We start from the raw sequence: 23576 nt of genomic DNA on the forward strand, positions 1-23576 counted from the left end.
TAAAAGGGGTCTCTTGATTGGACATCTGGAAAGAAGAAGGGAAAAGCAGAAGAAGGAGTATCAACATGCTGGGACAGCATGTCTAGAAGGGGGGGTGATGTCAGGGCACCAGCTCATTGGTTGGTCAAGAGACATGACTAAGCCTTTATGACATGGAAGTAGCTGGTATACCTTGGCATGTGCTGGAACCTGCTGGAAGGATTGGATGGTCAGGTGACCTGCTGTGCATGGCTGTGCATGACCTCATATGACCTCATCCTTGGTCATATGACCTGATCACCTGACTAGGCTGAGTAAGCAAGATGTTCTAGCAGGTTCCACCACAGAGGTATAAATATAAGGCCTACTCTGCCTGGGGACTGTCTCTTCAGACTTGGTCTCTTAGGATCATCCACAGGTACCTATACTGTAGATAGGTCTTAGTCATCAGGTTTACTCCACTTCCTTGTTGCCTGCTTAGACTCTTGGCACTCTTAGGTGAGCAGACTTAGTCAGCCTGTGTTGCCCTAACAGGTGTACACAAGTCCGATTTGCTCACAACACGTTTTGCTGATGCCAACAATGCCAGAGCTGCCATTGAGGATGCAGGCAATGGGAGTGTCATAGTTGCCAATTAAACTAGTCGATCTGCCGGAGAGGTACCATGTCTTTGCCAACCAACAAACTGTCTGCATCTTCCGAAATGCCTTCAATCTGGTAAATTGGAGCCTTGCCATCTTGCACTTTGGTCACCTGAATTAGGTCCAGAATAGTGGGTTTCTTGCCATACACTTCCTTGAGAACCTTGCTGAACAGTGGACATGCTGACACCAGAACCTTGCTGGGAACTTGAACTGGAGTTTTGTGCTGGGAACTTGAACCAAAGTTTTGGCGAGAGTAACTGCGAGAGCCCACAAAACTGTCTCATCTTCTGCATGTTCAGCACGTTTGGTACAGGGCTTTGGCGGGTCTGGCATGGCATCCAGCTTCTCCAGTTTGTTCACTCATATGCTGGCAAAGTGTGCAGCACTGTGATGTATGCATGTGTCCGATTTTTCCCTTCTGGCTGCCAGTGTGTAGACTTTGGAGACCTTGGCTGATTTTCCCATGGATGCTGCACGCTGTTTCTTGAGTCATTCCGCTTTGGCCATTAACACCTTGATTTCCTCATCATTCCATTCAACTGTGTCATCCTGTTTTTTGGTGAGAATGTGCAGCACTGAGTAATTGGCCACCAGCAAGGATGTGATAGGTGCCATCTTTCTCAAGGAGTCCTTTGTCCACATATTGCCGGGTGCCTGGGCATGTCACAATCTTGTCTGTGCAACCAGTAGAGACTCTGTCAAAGTGGCAAAGCACATGTTCAGTATTCTGGGGGCTGTATCTGTTTTGATTTGGGTAGTTCTCTGCTGGGACAGGAACCCTGTTTGCGCCAGTAGCTGGTGGGTTGTTGCTGTAGGTATTTTGGGAGGGCTGTCCATAGGAGTTCTGCTGAGCAGCCAGTTGGTTCTGCATGGCAGGTTGCTGGTTCATGGGTGTGTAGATCTGGGAAACCATTCCTTCCAAGTTAGCCATGCATCCAGTAATATCAGTGACCTGTGGGTTGCTTTCTGTTTTGACATCAACAGGTACCGGTGCTGGTGATGCCTTCTCCAAATAATTGGGGGACAGTGGCCAAACCTTTGTCATAGTGTTGCCCAGTGCCCATTCTGCTGTCTCCTTTAATTTGGCCATTGTCCATGGTTCGTCCACAGCCCTGTCATATTTCCACTTGAGCCTGTTCAGCATCTTGTCCCAAAGGTGGCTTTCAGTGGGCAGGAATTTGAGTATGCAGAGGAGGGACTTCTGTTGGTCGAGGATGGAAATCTGGTTGTGCTTGATGAGCCAGGTGGAAATAGAGTAAAAGTCCTGGTAGAATTTGGCAAATTCACCTTTGGTCTTAATGCGGCATTGCCACTTGTGAATGAGGTTGTCAAGGTCCCAAGTTGCATACTGGTGTTTGTTATTCACTGTGCCAGGGTAGTACTTCAGTATTTCGGTCTTGAAATCCTCATATGAGTCCTTTTTTGCATCTTCCATGCCATTGTGGATCTGTGCCCATAATTTGTAGGTGTTGTCAACAGTGTAAAAGCAGGCCCAGTTGATCTTGTCTCCTCCACCAGTGACAGCAGGTTCACACAAGCCAAATAGTTTTTCCAAGGCTGCAAAATAATGGGTGACACCAAGAGGTGTGGGAGAAAAGCAGGGGGGCCAAGGGAGACTCCCTGCCCATGGGCATTGTGCATTTGCTCACCATGAGGAGTTATTGGACTGCATCCACTATATCGGAGTTACTCCTGGTGGAAGCAGTTGATGATACCTTGGTATCCGAAATTGTGGGTGTTTCTTGGAGCACAATACATTGGGCTTGCCATTTGTCCCTAAGCTCATTTTGTTGTTCTATAGTGGAGGTGGGTACCAGAGTATGGGAAGCCAGTATCAAAATTCAGAGGAGGAGGAGTTCTTGCCTCAGCAGCTCTTAATCAGTAAAAGCTGCCTCATGTTGGGCTCCAATATGATCTAACCCAAGAGGTGTCTGAAATATCAGTCCGATGGGTGGTGTGCAAGAACTCACTTGGAAAAGAGGGGAGAGATGGGGAAAGTCAGTAGAAATGTGGGAGTCAGCCTGTAGCTGAGCTATTGAAAGTCAGTACACAATAATCAGAGCTTGGTGTCCATCTAGTCAAGTCACAATAAGTCAAGTTGAATCTGCTAAGTCAAGTCAAATCTGCCTATCCAGCAAGGGGATAATTGGATCCGTATAAGTCTATCAGAAAGGGACAGAATAAGCTAGATACAGGAGTTTCTGGAAACTACTTATACTAGATACTAAAAACCATACTCTATATTAATCCAGTCTCTGGATACCTCTCCTAGGCAGGCATTGGCATGCCAAATATCCATGTGGGTCGATCCCATTGTGGGGGAAACCCACAGTCATCATGCCAAATATCTGAGGGGTCCCGTTGCCTGGGAAATCATAGTAGTTGCCATGCTGAATATCCGGGGGGGTCAAGACTTGTTGCTGGGGTGCATTATCCTGCATCATGAGGGTCTGTAGTGCTGCACAACGGTCTCTAAGGCCCAAAAATAACCATGGGAATACTGGCCTGACACACCCCACTGGAGGTGGGGTTGTTCAATGCCTGTGGGTGCAAGTACTGCAGCCAGGATACTGCCCCAAGGGAGCATCCCACTGATGAGAGGCTTGGCGACCAGGACAACTTGTTTTTGCAAATTGCTGGCCAGCTGATCCGTCTCCTGTGAGTCACCAGGGAGCACACCACCATCTTTGGTGTCCTCTTCATTTAACGCTGCAATTGCTGGGGGTATTGGACCCACATCATTGTTGTCTTCCACCCAGGCATCAAGGGGCAGATCTTTGTTCTCCACACTGATGGGTGCACTGAGATGGTGTGCCTTCTAATCTGTCACTCACTAGGAAACTATGTTAGTTCATGATACTGGTGGATTACACTGCTTGACACATACCATCATGCCCATATCCTCTGCCAAGAACTCCCACAGCATCTGTGTATGGGGACCAAGGAACATCACCTGCCCCTGATTCAGGAGCTGCAGTGCATGTGGCTTATCCAGCAAGAGTTTTGTCATTGCAGCCTGTTCAAAGTGCATTAATTGTCGACTATATGCAAGTAAAAACTGATGTACCTGCATCTTCCCCACTTTTTCTGCCTCCTGTAACCATTTCCCCCTCTCCTTCAGTCCTTGGGGATGACCACCATGACACTGCCAATCTTCATCTTGTATGCAGATGCATCACTTGGTAGCCATGCTGTGGTAACCTTGGGGTGCTGCATGGCCATGTTCTTTGAAACAGCTTCTTCACCAGGGATATATTCAGTGGAGGGTGCAGCCATGGTAAAAAGTTGAGTGCATGGTGGTGAAAAGTCAAGTTCAGAGGAGAACAGACTTCACCTCCGCAATGGTTTTTAAAGGGCATGGTTAGCTCTGCACCGCCACCACCACCTGGACCACAGTTACCAAGGCCAAGCCCACTCCTTGATATCACATCCTATTTGAACATATCATTGTGGATATACCACTATACCAATATACTGACATCTGTTATCTGGAAGCATGCTCACCCATAGGAGGTTCACACGAGAGCTCAATTAGACTATCTATTGTATCTACAGTACAGTAGGAGTCACATCACCACTTCTCATTGAGGATCTGGAAAACACAGAACAGAACGTCATCGTTCAAGACCAGTGGCGACCGATCCATTTCCTGCAAGAGGCAGTTCGAGTGGTTTAGGGACTGACCAGAGTAATGATACCCTTGTGCTAAAGTCTTGGTTTGCTTGGTTGAGTCATAGTGACCAACCACGGGACGAGGTTTGCCTCCGTATGAGTGACTTGTCTTCGCTGCTTCAATGAGGCATTCAAACTGAGTATAGAAGGTACATAACTGACATGACATGTCCAATTAATCATGCAGTAACAGTTGAATTAGTCGATCCTGAGTCGTCGCATTCTTCGCCACTGATCTGAACCCGTTTGTCAACATCGCGACTGACGCGGAAGGCTCTTGGGAAGGTCTGAGCAGGTCGCAGTCGTTTCCGTCCAATGCGATACAGGAGTCATTTTGAGAGATGGTTGAATCATTCAGAACCGATAATGCTGGAAGGGCGTTGAGGGTAGCGGAAGCCATGCATTAGAGGGAGATACACTGAGCGATGAGAACTTGAATCGGCTTGGACGGCTTCGAACGAAAGATCTCATCAAACGATCACCATCGCCAGACAGCAAGAGCACATCATGCATTTCCAATTCAGGAGGCTCCAGTGGGTTTATGATGGCGAGACCTCCCTGGGATCGAGGATGTTGTATGACTAGAAGGCAGACAGGGGCCGCAAATGCTTGAGTGGCTCCGATAGGAGAGCTCTTCAAACTCTACACCATGTTTCTGTCAGGAGAAAATGCCAGCTTCGTATACTAACTCAACACTTCAAGGATGGACTCACACCCGCGACGCATGACTGGTACACAAGACCAAAACGTAGAAAAGAACCCCACTCCGGACTCCTGATATCTGAAACGTCCCTATCGCTTGCCTATTCATCTTCGATTCCCTGGAGGTAGACCGGTACAACCGTATCGTTCCAGCGGCGGCGGGCACGATCTAGAACGGCAATGTTCCGTGCTTTGTCCAAGTAATGGGCCGATCGTGCACAGATCATGGCGTAAATTTTATCCTGGTCGTTCCAAAGGAATGTGTCCCATAGAAACCCTTCCACGTGTACAGTATCAAAGGGAGGTGCTGGATTTGCATCGCTCAAAGCTGACAGGTATTTCGCCATCCCTTGCCATTCTAGAAACTGAAAATGCAAATGTCGTATCGAGGAGAGCAGTGAGTACCGTTTGCCGTTTGGCAGCTCGCTTTCCCTGCAGAATTCTATATGTTCCAGGTTGGGAAGAGTATCAAAGGAAGAGATAGGCAAACCGCAAACATCTCCAGCTGGTGAGATTCAGAAGGTGATTCGAGATATATTTGAGCCATTTAGAACCAAGAATGGTTGCAGGGCGCGGAGAGCGACAGGAGCCATGTGGTAAAGTGAAATGCACTGCAGCGCCGGGTATCGACTTCGAAAGAGGTAGATCATCACATGGACGCCGTCACTTGAAAACTTCATATCTAGCGTCTTGAGATAAGGAAGCTCCAATGGATCGAGATCGCGAAGATCGTGATCGATATCCGGGGTGCCTGGAACAGGGAGAGGTGACGCAAACGCTTGAGGCTCTGGAGCGCAATCAAGATGGGCTTGAAACGCTCTGACGAGGCCAAACTTATGTGCAGTTCCTGCAGAGAGGTGGAACATTTTGTCACAACGACGACGGCCTGGTCGGAGAATAGATTTGATGCTTTGAACACATGCAAGTGCTCCAGCAGTGACAGAAGCGGGAGTTGGGTATAATGGGAAACAGAGATTTGCTCGTGAAGATTGAAGGTTCGAACGAACTGCCCAGGACCTGGAGATTGGTCGTGGCTATTCTTCATGTGTTGGGCGAATAGATTCAAACCATGGTCTGTTTTGAAGCAGAGGTTTCGATAGAACAATGGGGTTGCAATGTCCTATAACAGATTCAGTTCAATAGGAAAAGGATTGCACAGGATGGGGTGCACACCCCTTCCATTCTTTGCACACAAGCATCAAAGAAAGAATATGGACGGATCCCGACAACTGTTCTCTGTCCTCTTCTATGTTTTCGTCATCTTCCATGCACCAACAGTCCCCACATATGATTTCAAAGATCAAGTGCCATAGCTCCGGGTGAAGGACGGGGAGCATTTTCTGCCCACATTTTTCCATAACCGGCAGACTTGACTTTGGCTCGCAACAGAGGACGTGCTGGTCTACGGTCACCTCATGGATGCTGTCCCATGTTTTTACCCTCTTGGTGCGCTCGCCACTCAAATGCATGGGAAGCATTACGTAAGAATGGCTGTGTAAGGGTTCTAGGGTTCGGTGCATCGCCCCCTTATTCCCCTATGGCTCGGCGAAAGCACCGACTTGCGTGGGGCACCATAAACATACTGCCCTGAGCTGTCGTGGGACGAAAGGCATTGCTTGTGACTCTTTTTTCTGCTGCGGATAATACATTGTTTATGTGCTGCTTGCCGTCTATGGATGAAACATGAGACCAGGCTGACATCGTCTTGCTGCGGAAGGACATTGAGCGTGGGGATGTTGAGGTGGCTTGGATCTCGCAGAGGGAAGGATCCTGAGGGGTGGTATACCTCGGCATGCTGCGGAAGGATATTGAGCACGGACAAGCAGAGGTGACTTCATAGATGGGAGGGCAGGATGAGGTATAAATATCCGGAGAACACCCGGCAAACTGTCCATCAACACCTCTTTCGACCTTACAACGCCCTTTCAACAACCTCGCTAAACCCCCAAAATGAAGGTTTCTTTCAGAAGGGCTATGCTCGATCAGCTCCGTCACATACCGGAGGTGTCAACATTCTCGGTCGACCTTACTGGCAAAGTCGTGATTGTCACGGGCGCCAATGTCGGACTGGTGAGCTCGCTCGAGCCCACTCACATCTTTTATTGATAAAAATCCAGGGCTATGAAACCGCGAAACATCTTGCTACAATGAGCCCTGCAAGATTGTATTTACCTTCAGCTGATGCCCCGGGAACGACAGCTGAACCCCCCGTAGAATTCTCGCTTGTCGCGACCAGCAAAAGGGTGACAAGGCTGTCGCCGACATTGTGCGCAAGACGGGATGCAAGACTGTGACATGCTGGAAGGTAGATATTTCTGAACCATCGAGCGTGGAGGCTTTTGCCGACCGATTTGCACGCGAAGGTGGCGAAAAGTTGGACATCCTGGTAAGTTCGCTCTGCCTTCTGGGAGAGACGTAGCTGACACCTGAGTAGATTGAGAACGCCGGTGTTAACACGTTCAAGTTCACACGTACTCCCATGGGCTGGGAACGCACTATTGGGACTAATCACCTAGGCACCGCGCATCTGACATTCCGTATGCTCCCATATCTTCTACGGGCGGACAAGCCAAGACTGGTGATCGTCGCGAGCGACACGCATTATTGGGTTACCGACCCTGAAGGCGCAGACACGGAAGACGTATTGCAGAAGCTGAACGAAGAGGGGAGAAAGGGCAAGTTTTAGTGCATCTACTACCTTTTGCCACATTCTGGTATAATCGGCTGACGGCACGTAGCGGCCAGTTCAACCGCTATTTCGTCTCGAAGCTGTTCAACGTCCTCTTTGTCAGGGCATTTGCCACTCACCTTCCGGAAGGAACCCATCTCACGGTAAACGCTGTCAATCCCGGATTGTGCAAGTCCTCCCTCGTGCGTGAGGTGAACCCTGTGCTGGCTGGAGTCATGCGTCTCTTCTCCCGCTCAACAGAAACAGGAAGCAGGATGTTTGTGCATGCAGCAATATCCCCCGCTCTTTCCAATACGACGGGGCAGTACTTGAACGTATGCCAGGTTGATGAACCCAGCGACTTTGCGATCTCCCAGCGAGGGGCAAGCGCTAGTATGCGCCTTTGGGTGAGTGCAAGATTACTCTTCCCCAGAAATCCACATGCTGACGGTATGTGGCAGGATGAAACTATTGCAGTCTTGTCAGATGTGGATGGGCAAGTGCGTGAGAACGTGAAGACTTATTTGCAGTAGCATGTTGGTCGATTTCGGCCGAGCCTGCCGCTACCACTTCGCGGTGTAATTATTATCTCTTAATCCTGCCGATGCCAACGCTGGATAGCGCTGTGGGATTCTTCTTGCCGATTCGACCCTCCACTTGAAGCACGGAACATCCTCGAGACTTTTCTCATATCAGGGTCTCTTTTCACTCACCTGTACATAATCACTGGACGACTGATCGCGTTCCGTCCTTCTCTGTATGTGAGCAGCCTCGAGGCAGCGGCACACCCTGATATACTGCATAATCTGACGATGCGATGCTTTTGTCCTGCCAACTGTCCATCTTCGGATGTCTCGTCTGCATCCGTGACTACAACAAACGGCTTAGAGGTTTGACATGTGATGTCAACATTCAAAGCAACATACATAAACCTGATTCAATGCGCTGGACTGTGACTGGTCCCCACGTATCTTTGCCGCTGTCTTATCGATCTGTGGACCAATGCTTCTTTTCTTATTCGCCGCTTGCTTTTTTGTGATTGGTGCAGCTCTATCGCTGGCCAAGACCAGAAACCGGAACCGACTTCCATCCTGGCTGAAAGGTCCCAAACCCGAGTCATGGATGCTAGGCAGTCAGGCTGAAATTGCACTCTCGCAGTCCGGAGAGCCAAACCGAAAGTGGATGAAAGAGTTTGGAGCTGTGTACAAGTACACTGGGTGCTTCGGGGTGAGCATTCTTCCGTCCTCCATTCTGTGCCTTGGGTCTTACTAATACCCCGGGATAGGGCGAATTCCTGGTCTTAAATGACGCTGCCGCTATTCAGCATGTCTTACGGGGGCAGACTACGAGTTATCGTTTGGACAAGGCCATGAGAGAGTTTTTACGTCTGGTAACGGGGGAAGGACTGATATGGGCTGACGGTAATAAAGTTCCTATTGTCCTCTGCGACGGATCTTATGAATTGAATCAGGCTCCGACCACGTAAGGCAAAGACGCCTGCTCTCTCCGGCTTTTAATCCAGTCTTTATCAAGTCCCTTGCACCTAAATTTGCGAGCTGCGTTTCCAAGGTGATGTCCTCCCACGGGATAAGCCAGCATGACTTACTGTATTTTTGCTCAGCTTGTCAAAGTGTGGCATAGGCAACTCGATACGTCTGAAAACACAGAGATCTATGTGGAAGTCAATGCACATCATTGGATGGAACTGCTAAACATGGAGTCGCTGGGTATCAGTAAGAATGATCTCTCGCTTCGGCATAATCCCGTTTAAGCTCTGATGCGCCCACAGCTGCCTTTGGTCTCACCTTTGGTACTATGGAAGGGGATAATCACCCACTCCAAACGTGAGTGCTTATTGCGAAATTAGTCAAATTATATGTTCACCAATGGCGAACTTCAGTGCCTATGCCGGTATGCTGCATCACGCTTACGGACGCCCAACCAGGATGAGTATTGCCATGCAATCTGCTGCTCTGCACACTCCTGCATTCCTTGTTCACTTGATCCAGAAACTTCCCGTTCCGAGTATGGAGAGAGTGAAAACAGCACAGAGCGTCGGCCGAAGATTCTCGCAGGAGCTGATTCAGGAGAAACGTCGACTGCTTGCGACTAATCCGCAACTGGAAGATCGCGATTTCCTCACGGTATTGGGCATGTATTTCTCATTTGATTAGCGTGGATAGACTCTCAGACGAGCGTAGTACGCGCAGGGGAGAAAGGCCAGAAGGGAAACCTCGAGAGCATGACTGACGATGATATCCACAACAACCTTACGTAAGCGCACATCTTGCCCTACCGTCGTTCAAAGCCTAACCTTATCAACAGAACATTTTGGCTTGCAGGGTGTGAGTACTTTCCCTGGTGAAGGTTCTAGCGTCAATGTCTTTGTCTAGTCGAGACAGCGACGAACACAAGTGCTTTCGCTCTTCTCGAGCTCGCCTCTAACCCCGACGTGCAGAAGAAGCTTGTCGATGAGGTCGCAAGCGTCCTCGGAACATCCTCAGACTGCGATCTCTCTGAAGGCTTCAACGCCGACGAAGTGGAGAGGATGCCATACTTGGAAGCGGTGGTCAAGGAGACTCTTCGACGGCACGCGGCGATCCATTCCGGGTTATTCAAACCCGCGCATGACGATATGATCCCGTTATCAACGGCGATTGATACACCCGAAGGGTTGTCGGATAGGGTATGTGTAAGAGCAGGACAGAGTATTGTGAGTAAGGTCGGATACAGTTCAATCGTTCGTCGCTGAAACGATTGTAGATCGTCTCATTCGACGGGTTTAACCGATCAGAAGAGATATGGGGTCCGGACGCGAACGATTTCTGCCCTGAGCGCTGGATCCAGTCTGAAGCAAATACCGTCGAGCCTGGAAAACAATGCGGAGGGATGTATGCTAACTTGTAAGGATGGATCTTGCTTTTTTGTATATGGCATTGATTGCCGTCTAAGAGCTACGTTTGGAGGTGGTCCTAAAGGGTGTATCGGGTGAGTCGGTGATGTCCTCGAGCAACTATTATCTGACCAGATCGCATCAGATGGCGTTTCGCGTAAGACGTCCTACAATTCGTTGCTCGAAGTTCCCTAACCCCCACCCAGAGTACTCGAGATCAGCATATTCATCGCCGCCATCATCCGGGATTTCGAGCTCAGCGTCAGTCCCGACTGGGAACTATGGAGAGACCCGTCTTTTATAGCTACTGTATGTGCTCAAACCGACGCCGTGTGTATGCTAACCAACCAAAATCAGTTCCCGATGGAGAAAGGACGATGGAAAGACGGTCCTCGAGCTATGATCAGAGTTTCCAAGCGAAACAAAAATAGCAAGAGGGTAGACTAGCTGTCATGATCATAACGGACAGTGCAATCCCAGTTTCACATCAATTTTCCTTATGATATCCCGCAGCCTGCAGCCTGAGTCTACAAGTACACTCCTGACCCTTGTCTGATTTTGCTCATTTCAGCCCTTGCCAAATCTGGTTCATCTCGATCTTCTCTTTCGCTTCCTGCTCGTTCTTCGGCAGCTCAGAATGGAACGCTACCCCAAACTCGGTTAACCATTGCCTGCAGGACAACTTTTCAAGCACTCACGAACATCCGCACCTCTCTGGAACGCGGGCCGAGCCTCAATCCGCTGCATCCAAGCGACGACATTAGGGAAAGGCAGCATGCTATCCACGCCCGCCCATTCCCAGCAGCGTACCCTACACTCATCAGTCCCCCTGCAACACGATCCTGTATCCCGAGTGGGGGAGCTCACCAAGGCACGCAGTTCATATCCGCAATACTGTACTTCCCCTTTCCCTCCCCGACGAGGAACTCCCGCCCCTCTAAGCGCGTGTTCAGCACCCCGTACAGGCGTTTCGTCTCGTCCAAGTATCCTGCGCCGATCAGCGTCGATATCAGAACTCGGATGAATCGAAGGAAGGGACAGACGTTTTTTGGCATAGGGGATGTCTACCGGGGCGTAGCGGACAAAATGGTGTGCTTGACCTGGAATGAGCGTCGGAGTGTCAGCGAGAACCTCTGGGTTGAGAATGATACTTAGTACCTTGTATCGGGCCGACCCCCCCGTGAGAGAAGAATATCCACTGGAGAGAATCGCTCCTCAGTGCAGGCTACGAGACCTCAGCTACCCGCAGGAAATATAGGAAGGGAGGCGAACATCTTCAAAATGATACCTATACAGCGTATCATAGTTCTCCGCCAAATAGAGTAAGATCGCCGCTCTGTTTCCCATAATCCCATCATTTTGTCAGTCCATCAGTCCATCAGCTGATCCGCCCAACCGGGCAGACAACAGAGGAAGGCGTACGACTCGAAAACGATATATTCTTCTCTCTTGTTGGCTTTGCTCTTCCGGTCCACGAGTACGGGTACGCGTCCATTCGGGTTCAGCTTTAAGAACCAATCCGATTTCTGCTCGTGGGCTAGGAGGTTCATACAGTGGAACTGAGCCAGGCGGTTAGTTTATGAATGGAACGGAAGGTGGGGAAAGGGGCGGAGGGGGTACCTCGTATGTTAGGCCATAGACATCTTTGAGCTCCTCGAGGTAGGACGAGACTTTCACGCCGTTGGGCGTGTCGTACGTATAGAGCATGAACTGGGGTTGGTCCATGGTAGCGGAGGTGGTCGTTGGAAGAAGAAGAGGAGAATCGGATAGTAGGTTTGTAAGATGGTGATTATCTGCAGGAGAGGAGGAGGGGGATGGGTATTCTTCGGGGGTGGAGTGAATGTCCGAAGATGTGCCGAGGTGAGAGCTAATCTCGGCTCGTTTTAGGACCAAATGACTGTTTCTCTTATGAAGGAGGTCTGGTATGTACAAGATATACAGTGCAGATATGGTACAACATCCCAGATGAATAGATGCGCTTTTCAGCCTAGTCTCCACCCTCCAACGTTCAAAATGGCCAGTCATGCAACACCCAACACCCAACACCCAACACCCACACCCCCTTCTCCCTATCTAGCCGTCCTCAGTCCCTTGCCCACAACCCTCTGCTTCCCAGCCCAAGCAGCCCACCTCGCCAACCCCTCATGCGCAATCAATCGTTCCACACTCGCATACTCCCTCGCCAGCGTCGGCGCATCCAGCATCTTGTGCACCGCAGAATGACACGGCCGGCAGAGGAAGGCGAGTGTCTGCTGCAGCTGGGCCTTGCTCAGCTGGGTACGCTTGAGCAGCTTTGAGTGCTCCGAGCGGGGATACAGGTGATGTGCTGTTAGGGGCATAGGGCGGGCGCAGAGCTCGCAAGTTGCTGGTTTGCGTTGGGTTGGTGATGCTTCGTCTGCCTGGACGGAGCGTGTGGAGAAAAGGTAGGCATCGATCACACAGCTGCAGAAGAAGGTCACTTCTCCGTTTTGGATACCGAAGAGCTCTTCAAGTAACGGGGAGAGGACGTTCCGAAAAGGGTGGGCCTCTGGTTCGGACAGCGTGAGCTCGCCGTCTTTTGGGACAAGGGCAACACCCTCCTCCTGGAGGGAAGTGATAAGGTAGTCGACATTCTCCCCATCTACCTCTTCGTCTATATCGATATCTTGTTTCAAATGGGGTCGCGAAGTGGAGAGATGGAGGATGAGCACAGAACGGAGCGTTTCCCAGTTCATTCCCCTGTCATCATCGGCATCGTCATTGGTGTCGTCATCGCTCGTGCGAGCGGGCATCGATCGCCTGATCCGGAAAACCAGAATCCGGTAATGGGTAATGGTCTGCTTGTCTTCACGGAGTGTGCTACAAGTACCAGTCCTGGTGTGCTATAGAAAACGAGCGGGTGTGCGGAGAGAGAGGGGGAGGGGGGAGGAATGGAGACTAGCGCAGGGACAGGAACGGTGACGTCACTCCATTCCCACACTTCCCACCGCACACCTTAGCCCAAGTCCACAAGGACAAGTCTCATTCCCAAGAGCTACATCAACCCCACGACGTCAACAGATCCAAGGGTCAACAATACCTTACCGATCAATCACGTACAGGTCATACGTACTGTACCTGTACCTTATCGAACTGTTAACGCATGGGTGATCAGACGCTCTGATCGTAACACATGGACGATCAGCCATACACCGTCAACCGGTATCACAACCGGGTATCAGGACTACTCCTATCAGCGCCGTGTGGTCAATCTTCGCTCTATCTCCATCTCAATCATCCCCAACTAACGCCCGCCCACTTACTACCAGCAAGAGCAGAACCCTCCACGAAGTGCAAGTGTCATCCAACAGAGTGACCATTAACTTAGACCGTAAGACCTACAATACCAAAAAAAACCTGCAAACGCGCTAAGACGGGAAATGAAGCAGCAGGATGAGAAACTAAGACTGATTGAGAGAAACAGGGGAAGGAAGGCAGGCACTGATTGCCTGCTCTTGCCGGGGTTGGCCTGGGGCGGAATGATAATGCAAAGGGAAGATAGAGGCATAAGAGGGATTAGACTGCTAAAGCAGGTGAGGTTAGAAATGTAGAGATAGGAAAGACGACTCCAGCCCAAGTAAGAGGAATATATGTCCATGCGGCGATCCAGCCGGACAGCTATTGGAATTCGCCGAGGGCGGAGGTCAAGCCTTGCTCACCCCCTCACCGCGCTTGAGCACCTCTTCCAGCCTCTCTTCCAGCCCCTTGCCCATACCGACCCGTTCCCACTCCCCGCCTTCGTCCCCATACGCACTTTGTTCCCTGCTCCAGCCGCGTTCCTGCGGGCTGGCAGCTGCGAGAGCAGAGAGATGCGGTGGCGGGGAGGAGGGGGAGGTGACCTGAGAGAGGGGGACGGATGTGAGGGGCGCGGAGAGGAGAAGGTCGGAGTAGGAGACGAAGGAGAGGCGTTTGCTGGGGGATGAGTGGGCGGGAGTGCGCGCTGTGGGCAGGGTTGACGGGGGGCTGGTAGGGGGCGGGACGAGGGAGGGGAGCAGGTCGAGTGCTTTGCCCGGTGAGCGGGGGGAGGGCGGGGTCGACAGACCGCCTACGGCCTGGGCGGTGAACGTTCCGGGGATGAAGGCCGGTCGGGTAGCAGCAGCAGCAGCGAGGCTCGACGCAGCTGGGATACCTGGTGGGCTAGGAGATCTCCTAAAACCCTCTTCTTCACCCTGACAACCTGCAAGCTCTACCTCTACGTCACCGTCCGTCTCGCTCGCTGTAAGGGCCTCGATCGCTTCGTCCAGTACTGAGGGGACGAAGGCGGCCAGAGTGTGGTCCCTCGGTGCGGGGAGGGTGGACAGGGAGAGGGGCTCGATGTCCCGCTCGAAGATCGCTGATGAGGAGAAGTGGGTCGAGGATGGGGATGAAGGGGAGGAGTGTGGTGGGGTTGGCGGATGGAGGATGTGCGGATGGGGCTTGGGAGAGGGAGATAGGGGCGAGATGGGCCCTGGTGCGACTGGAGGAGGTGAGAATTGAAAGGACTTGAAAAGAGGAGACGTACCTATTGAAGACATGATGTTGTAGATAGGGGATGTCGCGCAGTAAGAGGGTTAGTGGGATGTATGCGTTCGTTCGTTCGTTGCGTGCTATTATACTCCCCAAGTGGCGGGAATGGAAGTGCGCAGAAGACGATAGGTAAAACTGCGCTGAGGACTGCCGTTGCCCGGTATAGTTGTTGTATATGCGCAAATCTGTCACAGCTGCGGATTATTGCTTGTATACTGTGTAACTCCTTTGAAAGTAGTTGAGTGGACAGACAGCGGAGAGGGGCAGTAAAACGAGTCGAAGAGAGAGAATGCTAACTGTGCCCCCCTTCTCTTTATGTAGAACAAGTCCCGGTCGCAACCTCAGGGTCACGCCCCCCACCACCCAAAGACGACTAAGGAACCGTGACTGAACACAGAACTAGCACAGCCACGCCGCCCGCTCATGGGCCACCAAGTTTTTGCCCGCCCAGCCCCGCATCTGCTTCCGCACTACGTCACCGCCCTCTCTTTGGTACGCAAATCTGCAAACCCCCGGCCCACTTCCCATGCCCGGAAGACATCGGACATTCTCTCCCCGCGGCCCCATTCCCCATTCCTTTTTACCGGACTAATCATCCTTACCACTTCTTGCAAAATTGCACTCAGCGGGCATGTCGTCATCCGAGACTTTTCGCCGGCGCAGCACCCCGGGCCGATAATTTTCGCCCCATTGTGCCGCTGAACACTCGTACTGCTCCCAGTGGGCGCTTATGCGAGCGCAGCATCCACGTACTCGGCCACGTCTCCCAACACCGGTACTAGAGTATTACAGTTCCGGTGAGCTGCGCCGACATAGGGGCTTTACCCGCCCCGCGTTAAGACGTAAAGCACGTGGGGAAGCTGGTGGGCTGGAGGGCGGCGGGACACCCCTTAGACGCGCCCGTCAGCCTCTTAAGCTAGCGCTCTTGGGCCGTTATTCGCTTGTTAATCAATGGTTGGGAACATAGAGGCAATACTCTATCGCCCTATCTCCTTACGGCCAACCGGCCACATCATAGTCTGAAAACGTCCCCCAGTCGAGCGAGCGGATCACAGGACAAGTACAGCACCCACCCATCTCATATCACAAATACAAGACAATCAACCACCATGAAAGGGGGCGGGCGGACCCTGCAGACTACGTGGGGAAAGGGCAAGCCGAAGTCACGGCACTGCTTTTCCCAAACTAGGACGAATAAGCACCCCCTCCCCCCCCGCATTTCCTGCCGACGAATTTGGTGCGGGGATCATGTTTGACAGAGATTAGGAGCTTACATATCAGCTCAGGTCATCAGGTCATCGGACCTTATGCCTAACGTCTGACTCACCCAACTCCATACTCCCCAAACTGTGCTTGGGCGCTTGTTGCTTTCGGGCTGTGCTGATGACATAGCGCTAGATGGGAGTCGGTGATCGCAGACCTGGGTGCCTAGAGCGTCTAAGCGTGCGGACTGGAGACTCTGAGCGTTTGAAATGGGCTGCGAACATGGGCCTTGGTGGGAGCTGGGCTTGATCAGCATCACCATCCGCTGTGAGTGTATTCACAAGCGAAATACGCCGTTCTTCTCGAGATCAGCTCCCGGGTTTCTCTTCTTGCCGTGTTCTCATCACCTCACCCTGAGTGGTGCATAACCCTGCGACGTGTAGCAGTGTCGAGATAGGAAGATGCGCTACCCAAGTTGCAAAGGTAGATCCCCACCGGGTTTGTCGCCTCTGATAGTCCTCCCCAACAGCCCTTCTTCCGATCTACATTCCAGGCAACGCGCAGTCAAGTCGCCAGCTGTGTCTGTTGGTTCACGACCTCAACCGGCCTTACCGCATGGTCACATCTTATTGAGGAGGTCCACACCACGAGGGGAGTGATCCCGGTAATGTCGTAAAATTCGTGATTCATGTACATATGCAGCAAGAACTTCGCTAGTCATATTCACTTCTCTACACTTTAGCTGTGCGGCGCTTGACACGGATGGGTACTTGTGGACCAAGATCGATGTGATCTTTCTGCATAGGAATCTAATGGTATTGTCAATCACTCTACTTAATCGCGAGACCCAAAGGGGGGGGGGCGTACCGTGTTGATGAATGCTCCCTCTCTCCACATCTCGTAGTCAGGATTCGATATACTGATTTCGAACTGACGTATTATCATGGCAATGAATATTTCCATCTCAATCATGCTGTGCACAATTCAATCCTCGAACACCCAAGTCTATATCCCACTTACGCGTAACGCCAACCAATGCAGGCCTTGGGACCTCCTCCAAAATTGCTGACATTGGCATACGGTCCGCCACACTGGTCTTCAGGTGGGACTTTGGACATGTCATTCATCAGCCAGCGCTCAGGGCGGAACACATTCGCATCGTGACCCCAGACAACCGTCGACCGGTTGAACCCATCGAAACTCAGGATCACGCGCTGGCCGGCGTGCACGGGAATCGAATTGATCTCTTTACCGTCTTCTGCCTTGAGAGGTTTGGAGAGCGGTATCACGTTGTCGACTGTTGCGGTAAACAACCCGTAATTGACGGCGGGGTGCATGCGAAGAGCTTCGTTCACGACGGCGACGAGATACGGCATGTTGTCTAAGTTATTTGCATTGAAGCCTTCAGCGAGCTCATCATCTGCCGCTGAGCCGAGGACGGAAGATACTTCGGCATATAGCCGGTCCTGGACAGCTGGCCTCTGAGCGAGCTCACAAAGGGCAAAGGAGACCGTGTTCGCAGCCGTCTCAACTGCATGGTAATTAGCCCTGGAACATACGAAAGTCTGAAGATGACTCACATCCAGCAATAAACATTGTTGTCAATTGGTTGTAGATCATCTCGTCTGGCATAGGCTCAACAGTCCCTTTCTCGTTCTTCTCCCCAGATTTGACTATGAACATTCGCAGGTCAACATACGCCCTGTGGTTCTGATGATGACGAGCTCACCAAGGATAGTCAGCAAATCCCGATCTTTCATGGTTGGGTCAGCCGAGATCTCCTTCCGCTTCTGCTCAATAAGCTCTTGAGCAAATTGACGACTTGTTGCCTTTGCCGCTCGAAGCTTGCGCACTGCCGCGAGCGGCAGATTCTCGGCATGAGAAATGATCCAAGGCGGAATGTGTAGAATGAGATTCTGAAGAAGGATACCGAAGGTGGTTGGGCGAGAAAAGGTGTCAGCCATGAGTCCCCCATAAGCCCTGCAAAAGATGTTAACGTATTTCCTAATATGGAAAGTATTCTGGGAACGCACTTCATTAGCTCGTGTTCTTCACCTTCTAGAGCACCAAACTTCAGGCCGAAAGCAGCTACATGGGACAATCGGCATGGGAGCATAGTGTGTATACTTAGACATACTGGCACCAATCGACTCCATCGTGAGCAGCTCCACCCAGTGGTAGGCATTCACATCCCACGTTCCATCTTTACCTTCCTTATCCAACCGCCGATTCCATTCTTTAACGAACTGCCATTTTGTCAATGTGAGGGATGAGAGGGAGTTTTTGAAGACGTACTCGAGAGGAACAACTGGCGAAGGTGGGAGCAAGGCTCTTTATGAACACAGGGTTGAAAGCCGGCTGGAGCAAGCGCCTTTGGCGAGCATGATCAGCACCTACAAATTCAATGAGTGAGCTAGTGAACTCAGTTGACTGTAACTTCACAGACCATCGGCATAAATGATGCCCTCGCCTGCGAGGGGTGAGCAGGACCCTCATTCCAGGAAAAAAACACATACCAGTGACGAGTCTCAAGAACTGACGCAGGGAATCCTCGAGCCCCCAAGAGATTGTCTGACCCCGCAACACATGCTGAATAGCGTTTGCATCATTCAGCATCAGGTATTCGATCTGCAACAGCATTCAGAGCCGGCACCAAATGGCGGGGACGGAAACGAACGCACTCCGAAACACCCGTGGAACCGATAAACGTAGCCATACTGGTCGCGCCACTTGCGATTGGCGACTCCCGCCCCTGAGTTCACGACCTGCCGTTGGTTGCCTTATGTGAAGTGAGCATTCCGCCTGTCTCAGGCGCAGGTGAGGTGCATACCAAGAAGCCAGTACTCAGGAGGAGGGCCACGAATGTATGCTGGCAGTCGGAATCGTGAGGGTTTGAAGAGCCAACCAAGGAGCAAGACTGCGACGCCCAGAACAGGCAGGAACCAGGTAGTAGACATAGCCAGCAGAGACAAAAGGGGGAATAATGGATTCGGCTTTTGAGGACCAAAGGAGCAGGTATATAGAGAAAGATTATTGTCATCGCTTCAAGGCAAGCTGCCGCATGTTTCCCAGGTGTTCGGCACTGAAGCAGACCAGAGTGCGCCTGCAATGCCTTTTGGGGCATTCGGAATTGCCACGATTGACGTCGGACACCGAGGGCAGCTCATTGAGTAGGCTAAAAGAAGGCGGCAGAGGGTGCCGAAACCGTCCTCGAGGCAGCTGCCAAGTCACAGAGGATATGAAAGCCACGCGGACAATCCCCGCGATTCTGACAATGTCGGCAAGCGGTGCATGATACATTCGGGAAGATGACCGTTTGATATGAAAGGGTCCGATAAGGTCATCTGATCATCTTCCAACAATGAATAGCCAGCTCATGATGGGTGTGAGCGAGTAACGACAGGAAGAGATGGAAGGGAAGCCGGTAGGGGTGCGAAAAAAGCTGGGAGCGGATGCAGATTCGGCGCTTCTCCCCACACGTTTCTGTCGGTTGGAGACGCGACTTTTGCTTTTCGACCCCGACTTCAAATACCAATATTATGTCTCTTCCCACTATCAGTCCAGAAATATGGCTTATGATACTGGAAGAAACTGTTTTGGGTGACTTGGAGAAAGGTACCAACGAGTTTTCCAACCTAATGCTTGTCTGCCACATGTGGAAGGTACATATATGCACTTGGAAATTGGTCAGAAGAGCGCTGAACTCACTGGCAGAACCTGGTAGCGCCGCTGCTATATCGACGACTTCTATTCTGGCAACCCCATCAGATACCGCTCTTCGTGCACCATGTGTATGCGCTCAAACGGATGAACGAATATCCTTCCCGTCGGACAACCTCGCTGTGCTTATTGAAGCTCGCGGATCTGAATCTCGACGGACGTGATATGCTGTTGCTACTTCGCTGCTTTCCCAAACTACAGCAACTGGACTCGTCCCTGAAGCTGTCCTGGAAAGAGCTGGAGGTTTTGGCTGATCACTGTGCCCAGCATCTTCGTGTGCTTGACACATGCATTGACGACAGAGACGGTACGGGGTTAGCATTCACTATCATCCCACGATTCCATGCGCTGGAGTATATGCACCTCTGTATAGCAGACCCATCGCCCGGACGAAGCCCATTGCATGAACTTCCACCATTCTCTCTACCCCATCTGAAGTATTTGGAGCTGAGGATGGCGAAGCATCAAAAGCGCAACTACGCTCATTATCTCTCCTTTCTCGAGCTGTGTACCTTCCCTGCTTTGAGCCATCTTCGTCTGTCACACTTACGTCACCCGGAGGCACTCACCTTCTCTGACTTTCTCTATCGTCATGGCCCGCTATTGACCCGCCTCGACATTGAAGACGTTCACCCTGAATGCTTATCAATCCCCTTTCCGAATCTGGTCCATTTGGGCATCATGTGGCCGCTGTTTGACCAGATGATCGACCCACAGCATCTGGAAGCTATGATTCCTCCGTCGGTTCAAGTTCTCCACCTGTGCGAAGGCGACTGCCCATCTTCGGATACCGTCTCCTTTCTGCAAGAATTCGGACACAGGCGTCCGCCCCAAGCACAACTGGAAGCCATACAAATCGAGGACCCTGGATTTCTTTGGGAAGACCTTGCTTGTGACACGGTTACAGCTACAGGTTGGCTGCAGCCTGCTTTCCATCTGAGGAAGATTGGTATTGCGCTCCTTGATGCAGATGGGGTAGGGTTCAAGTTGGAAAAAAGTTTTCCGCCTCAAAATGGAAGTCTGAGCTCGTCATCTTCCGTCAGCAGGGCGAAGGACACGGTATTAAGGAGATGAGAATGAGGAAGCCTGGGGATGGAAGACAGGACATCTGTTATATTGAGGAGGGGGGAGGGGGGGGTTGTAATTGTCTGAATTACCAATATGAACCGTCCATGAAAGGGTTCGAATCATCCATCAAACACCCTTGACTCCCTTATCAAGCTGCTTAACGGCGGCAGCAGTGCGTTGGAGGTCCAGCGCGGGCATCACTTTTTGTCTCAGATGCGGCTACATTCTGACGCATTCGAGGATGTTTGTCCCTTCAGCACATGTACATATGCAATCGGGTCGTTGAGTACGAGATTCTCCTCCTACGGAACGTAATGAGATGCACATATCCATCCATCTAGAGCACAACACGTACACCGAAACACCCTCTATACTTGTAGGCTGTGCCATATACATGCATCCACAGCCGGTTTGCCTCCCCAGTTTCTGAGTATTCAACTTCTGCTTGACTGCCGAGTATCCATGATTTTGGCTTGGGACCACGGATATACGAAGGCAAGCGACTCCTCTGCCTTTCCGAAACTTGAAGAGACCAGTGGAGACCAGTACAAGCCCCAGCAAGAACGAAAGAGATGCCATAAAGTGAGGTATCACGTCAATCCAGCAGTCAAGAGTGTGTCATGTCTGAGTTGTACTTGTATCTTGCAGGACAGCGGCGCTGATTAGCCATTTTCAAGTTGAGAGCAGCCCGCTTATCGGTTGTCCAATAGGAGATGCCGAGCACATCACATTTTATCAACTCAAGAGTAATATTATGGTCTAAGAAGGTTAGGGACGGCTGCACTGTGAAACAAGGATGTCTGAAGGCAGTACACTTTTACCCTGCAGTTCGTATTCGATCCTCTTGGAAGTGTGTTTGGCTGAAGTCGCCCAGTGCAGGACCGTCAGCTACCTTTGAGTTATTTGAATTGTAAGATTTGGGTCCTGACGATGATGGAAGGCGCTCAGCCTGACACGGATACAGAATTCTTGGCCATGGTTTGTCCGCCCATTCATTTCATATGAATACAACTGCTCAGCAAGAAAATGAAAGAGAATCTCTTGACCTCACAGCGTATATAAGCGAGCACAACGGCGTTCCAGCGCTTCATCAGCTGCCATAGGACACTACTGTTCAGCAATATTCCATACGGCGAAGTGAAAGTGTCAAAACGGCTTTGGCCACGCTATTCTCGAAGCGGAAACTTGGTTGGGAACGCATCTCCTGGCTTCTTGAGTTGCTCGATGGTTGGCTCATACGACTCGGCCATCCGTCCTGGCTTCGCAGCGCGGCGTTCCGGTGCTGTATCAGGAACTGGAGATCGACCGATGAGCCAGCGCTTCTCCAACAAAACAAAACAAAGTTGGCGAACATGCATATGGATCACGCGACTTTTACTCCGTCGAGACGTGTGCAGAGAATGAGCTTGTCGCCTCATTTAGCTAGAATTCTTTACTCGGCAAAGATCGTGATTCATATACATACAGGCACGCTCGATATTGAAGAATCCCTGCTATTTGGCCATGCGTCTCTGTATGCGGAGAGGCACTTGTGAACCGCGGTCAAGGCGACCTTTCTGCATAGGAATCTAATGACACCCGGGCCGTCAGGTAACATATCGGATTATGAAAAGGAATGAGATACCGTGTTAATGAATGCACACTCTCTCCACATCTCATAGTCAGGATTGGAGATCCTGACTTCAAACTGTCGTATTATCATGGCAATGAAGATTTCCATTTCGATGATCCTGTCAAGGGTTTAGATCTCGAAACCGTCACGTTATAATCACACCTACGCAAAACGCCAAGCAATACACGTCTTCGGTCCCCCTCCAAAATTAGCCAGGTTAACATATGGCCCGCCGCACTGATCGTCAGGCGCAACCTTCGACATGTTGTACTCCAGCCAGCGCTCGGGACGGAACACATTCGCATCCTGACCCCAGACGATCTCGGATCTGTTGAATCCGTCGAAATTCAAGATCACGCGCTGCCCAGCATGGACAGGAATAGAATGGATGTGTTTACCATCTTCTGCGTTGAGCGGTTTAGAGAGCGGAATGCTGTTATCGATCGTTGCAGCGAACAGGCCAAGATTGGCAGCCGGGTGCATACGCAGCGTTTCATTCATGACGGCCTCTAGATAGGGCATATTGTCTAGGTTATTCGCGTCGAAGCCTTCGGCAAGCTCATCATCCGCCGCGGTACCGAGGACGGAAGAAACCTCAGCATACAGACGTTCCTGGATAGCTGGCCTCTGAGCGAGTTCACAAAGAGCGAAGGAGACGGTGTTCGTGGCGGTCTCATCTGTCTCGCGCTCAATCATGGGCATGGGCGGGATGGCAACGTGATGGTGACTTACATCCAGCAAAGAACAGCGTTGTTAATTGATTGTAGATCAGCTCATCCGACATAGGCTCAATGGCCTCTTTCTCGTTCTTCTCCCCAGCCTTTACTGGGAGAGTGCAGATCAGGGCGATGGCCATGTTCTCGATTACAACTGGCTCACCAAGAATAGTCA

General features: G+C 51.1%; 9 protein-coding genes across 9 annotated transcripts in view; 2 read left to right on the forward strand and 7 right to left on the reverse strand.

The window, feature by feature from the left end:
* Positions 1-2866: 2866 nt before the first annotated feature.
* DACRYDRAFT_109658 (uncharacterized protein) lies at positions 2867-3899 on the reverse strand (the record flags this gene model as incomplete). The annotated part of the gene is made up of 5 exons (XM_040768920.1): positions 2867-3081; positions 3138-3441; positions 3511-3639; positions 3691-3768; positions 3825-3899. The coding sequence occupies 5 exons, from the start codon at positions 3897-3899 to the stop codon at positions 2867-2869; spliced, it is 801 nt and encodes a 266-aa protein (XP_040626459.1).
* Positions 3900-5789: 1890 nt separating this feature from the next.
* DACRYDRAFT_23664 (uncharacterized protein) lies at positions 5790-6384 on the reverse strand. Its single transcript, XM_040773333.1, has 2 exons — positions 6171-6384; positions 5790-6117 (listed from the first exon to the last, which is right to left on the reverse strand). The coding sequence occupies exons 1-2, from the start codon at positions 6332-6334 to the stop codon at positions 6060-6062; spliced, it is 222 nt and encodes a 73-aa protein (XP_040626460.1). The 5' UTR covers positions 6335-6384; the 3' UTR covers positions 5790-6059.
* Positions 6385-6947: 563 nt separating this feature from the next.
* On the forward strand, positions 6948-11005 carry DACRYDRAFT_117776 (cytochrome P450; the record flags this gene model as incomplete). The annotated part of the gene is made up of 20 exons (XM_040770454.1): positions 6948-7067; positions 7115-7161; positions 7212-7383; positions 7432-7682; positions 7736-8072; positions 8127-8165; positions 8824-8892; positions 8951-9086; positions 9137-9234; positions 9287-9398; positions 9455-9509; positions 9566-9816; positions 9867-9939; positions 9991-10010; positions 10059-10378; positions 10429-10568; positions 10618-10653; positions 10704-10715; positions 10765-10867; positions 10916-11005. 20 exons carry the CDS (start codon positions 6948-6950, stop codon positions 11003-11005), a joined length of 2481 nt encoding a protein of 826 aa, XP_040626461.1.
* Positions 11006-11050: 45 nt separating this feature from the next.
* Positions 11051-12289, reverse strand: DACRYDRAFT_69260 (glutathione S-transferase). Its single transcript, XM_040775898.1, has 8 exons — positions 12179-12289; positions 11981-12117; positions 11831-11894; positions 11717-11783; positions 11602-11658; positions 11426-11546; positions 11257-11369; positions 11051-11203 (listed from the first exon to the last, which is right to left on the reverse strand). Exons 1-8 carry the CDS (start codon positions 12281-12283, stop codon positions 11121-11123), a joined length of 747 nt encoding a protein of 248 aa, XP_040626462.1. The 5' UTR covers positions 12284-12289; the 3' UTR covers positions 11051-11120.
* Positions 12290-12627: 338 nt separating this feature from the next.
* On the reverse strand, positions 12628-13335 carry DACRYDRAFT_117778 (uncharacterized protein; the record flags this gene model as incomplete). Its single annotated transcript, XM_040770455.1, has 1 exon — positions 12628-13335. The coding sequence occupies exon 1, from the start codon at positions 13327-13329 to the stop codon at positions 12628-12630; it is 702 nt and encodes a 233-aa protein (XP_040626463.1). The 5' UTR covers positions 13330-13335.
* Positions 13336-13940: 605 nt separating this feature from the next.
* Positions 13941-15090, reverse strand: DACRYDRAFT_117779 (uncharacterized protein; the record flags this gene model as incomplete). The annotated part of the gene is made up of 2 exons (XM_040770456.1): positions 13941-15032; positions 15078-15090. The coding sequence occupies 2 exons, from the start codon at positions 15088-15090 to the stop codon at positions 14221-14223; spliced, it is 825 nt and encodes a 274-aa protein (XP_040626464.1). The 3' UTR covers positions 13941-14220.
* A 1860-nt stretch (positions 15091-16950) lies between these two features.
* DACRYDRAFT_101229 (cytochrome P450) lies at positions 16951-19242 on the reverse strand (the record flags this gene model as incomplete). The annotated part of the gene is made up of 12 exons (XM_040767539.1): positions 16951-17094; positions 17153-17258; positions 17306-17816; positions 17866-17958; positions 18015-18265; positions 18319-18373; positions 18423-18531; positions 18581-18678; positions 18732-18755; positions 18802-18913; positions 18967-19064; positions 19116-19242. 12 exons carry the CDS (start codon positions 19240-19242, stop codon positions 17017-17019), a joined length of 1662 nt encoding a protein of 553 aa, XP_040626465.1. The 3' UTR covers positions 16951-17016.
* A 582-nt stretch (positions 19243-19824) lies between these two features.
* On the forward strand, positions 19825-21079 carry DACRYDRAFT_109664 (uncharacterized protein; the record flags this gene model as incomplete). Its single annotated transcript, XM_040768921.1, has 2 exons — positions 19825-19947; positions 20000-21079. The coding sequence occupies 2 exons, from the start codon at positions 19825-19827 to the stop codon at positions 21077-21079; spliced, it is 1203 nt and encodes a 400-aa protein (XP_040626466.1).
* Positions 21080-22418: 1339 nt separating this feature from the next.
* DACRYDRAFT_23666 (cytochrome P450) overlaps positions 22419-23576 on the reverse strand; it is a 4270-nt gene continuing 3112 nt past the window's right edge. The window contains exons 11-12 of the mRNA XM_040773334.1: positions 22698-22803; positions 22419-22641 (exon numbers count right to left, since the gene is read on the reverse strand). Coding sequence (XP_040626467.1) covers positions 22567-22641; positions 22698-22803 — 181 coding nt within the window. The 3' untranslated portion in view covers positions 22419-22566. The remainder of the gene's footprint in view (positions 22642-22697; positions 22804-23576) is intronic.

Source organism: Dacryopinax primogenitus (assembly GCF_000292625.1).
Source record: "Dacryopinax primogenitus strain DJM-731 SS1 chromosome Unknown DACRYscaffold_15, whole genome shotgun sequence".
NCBI lineage: Eukaryota > Fungi > Basidiomycota > Dacrymycetes > Dacrymycetales > Dacrymycetaceae > Dacryopinax > Dacryopinax primogenitus.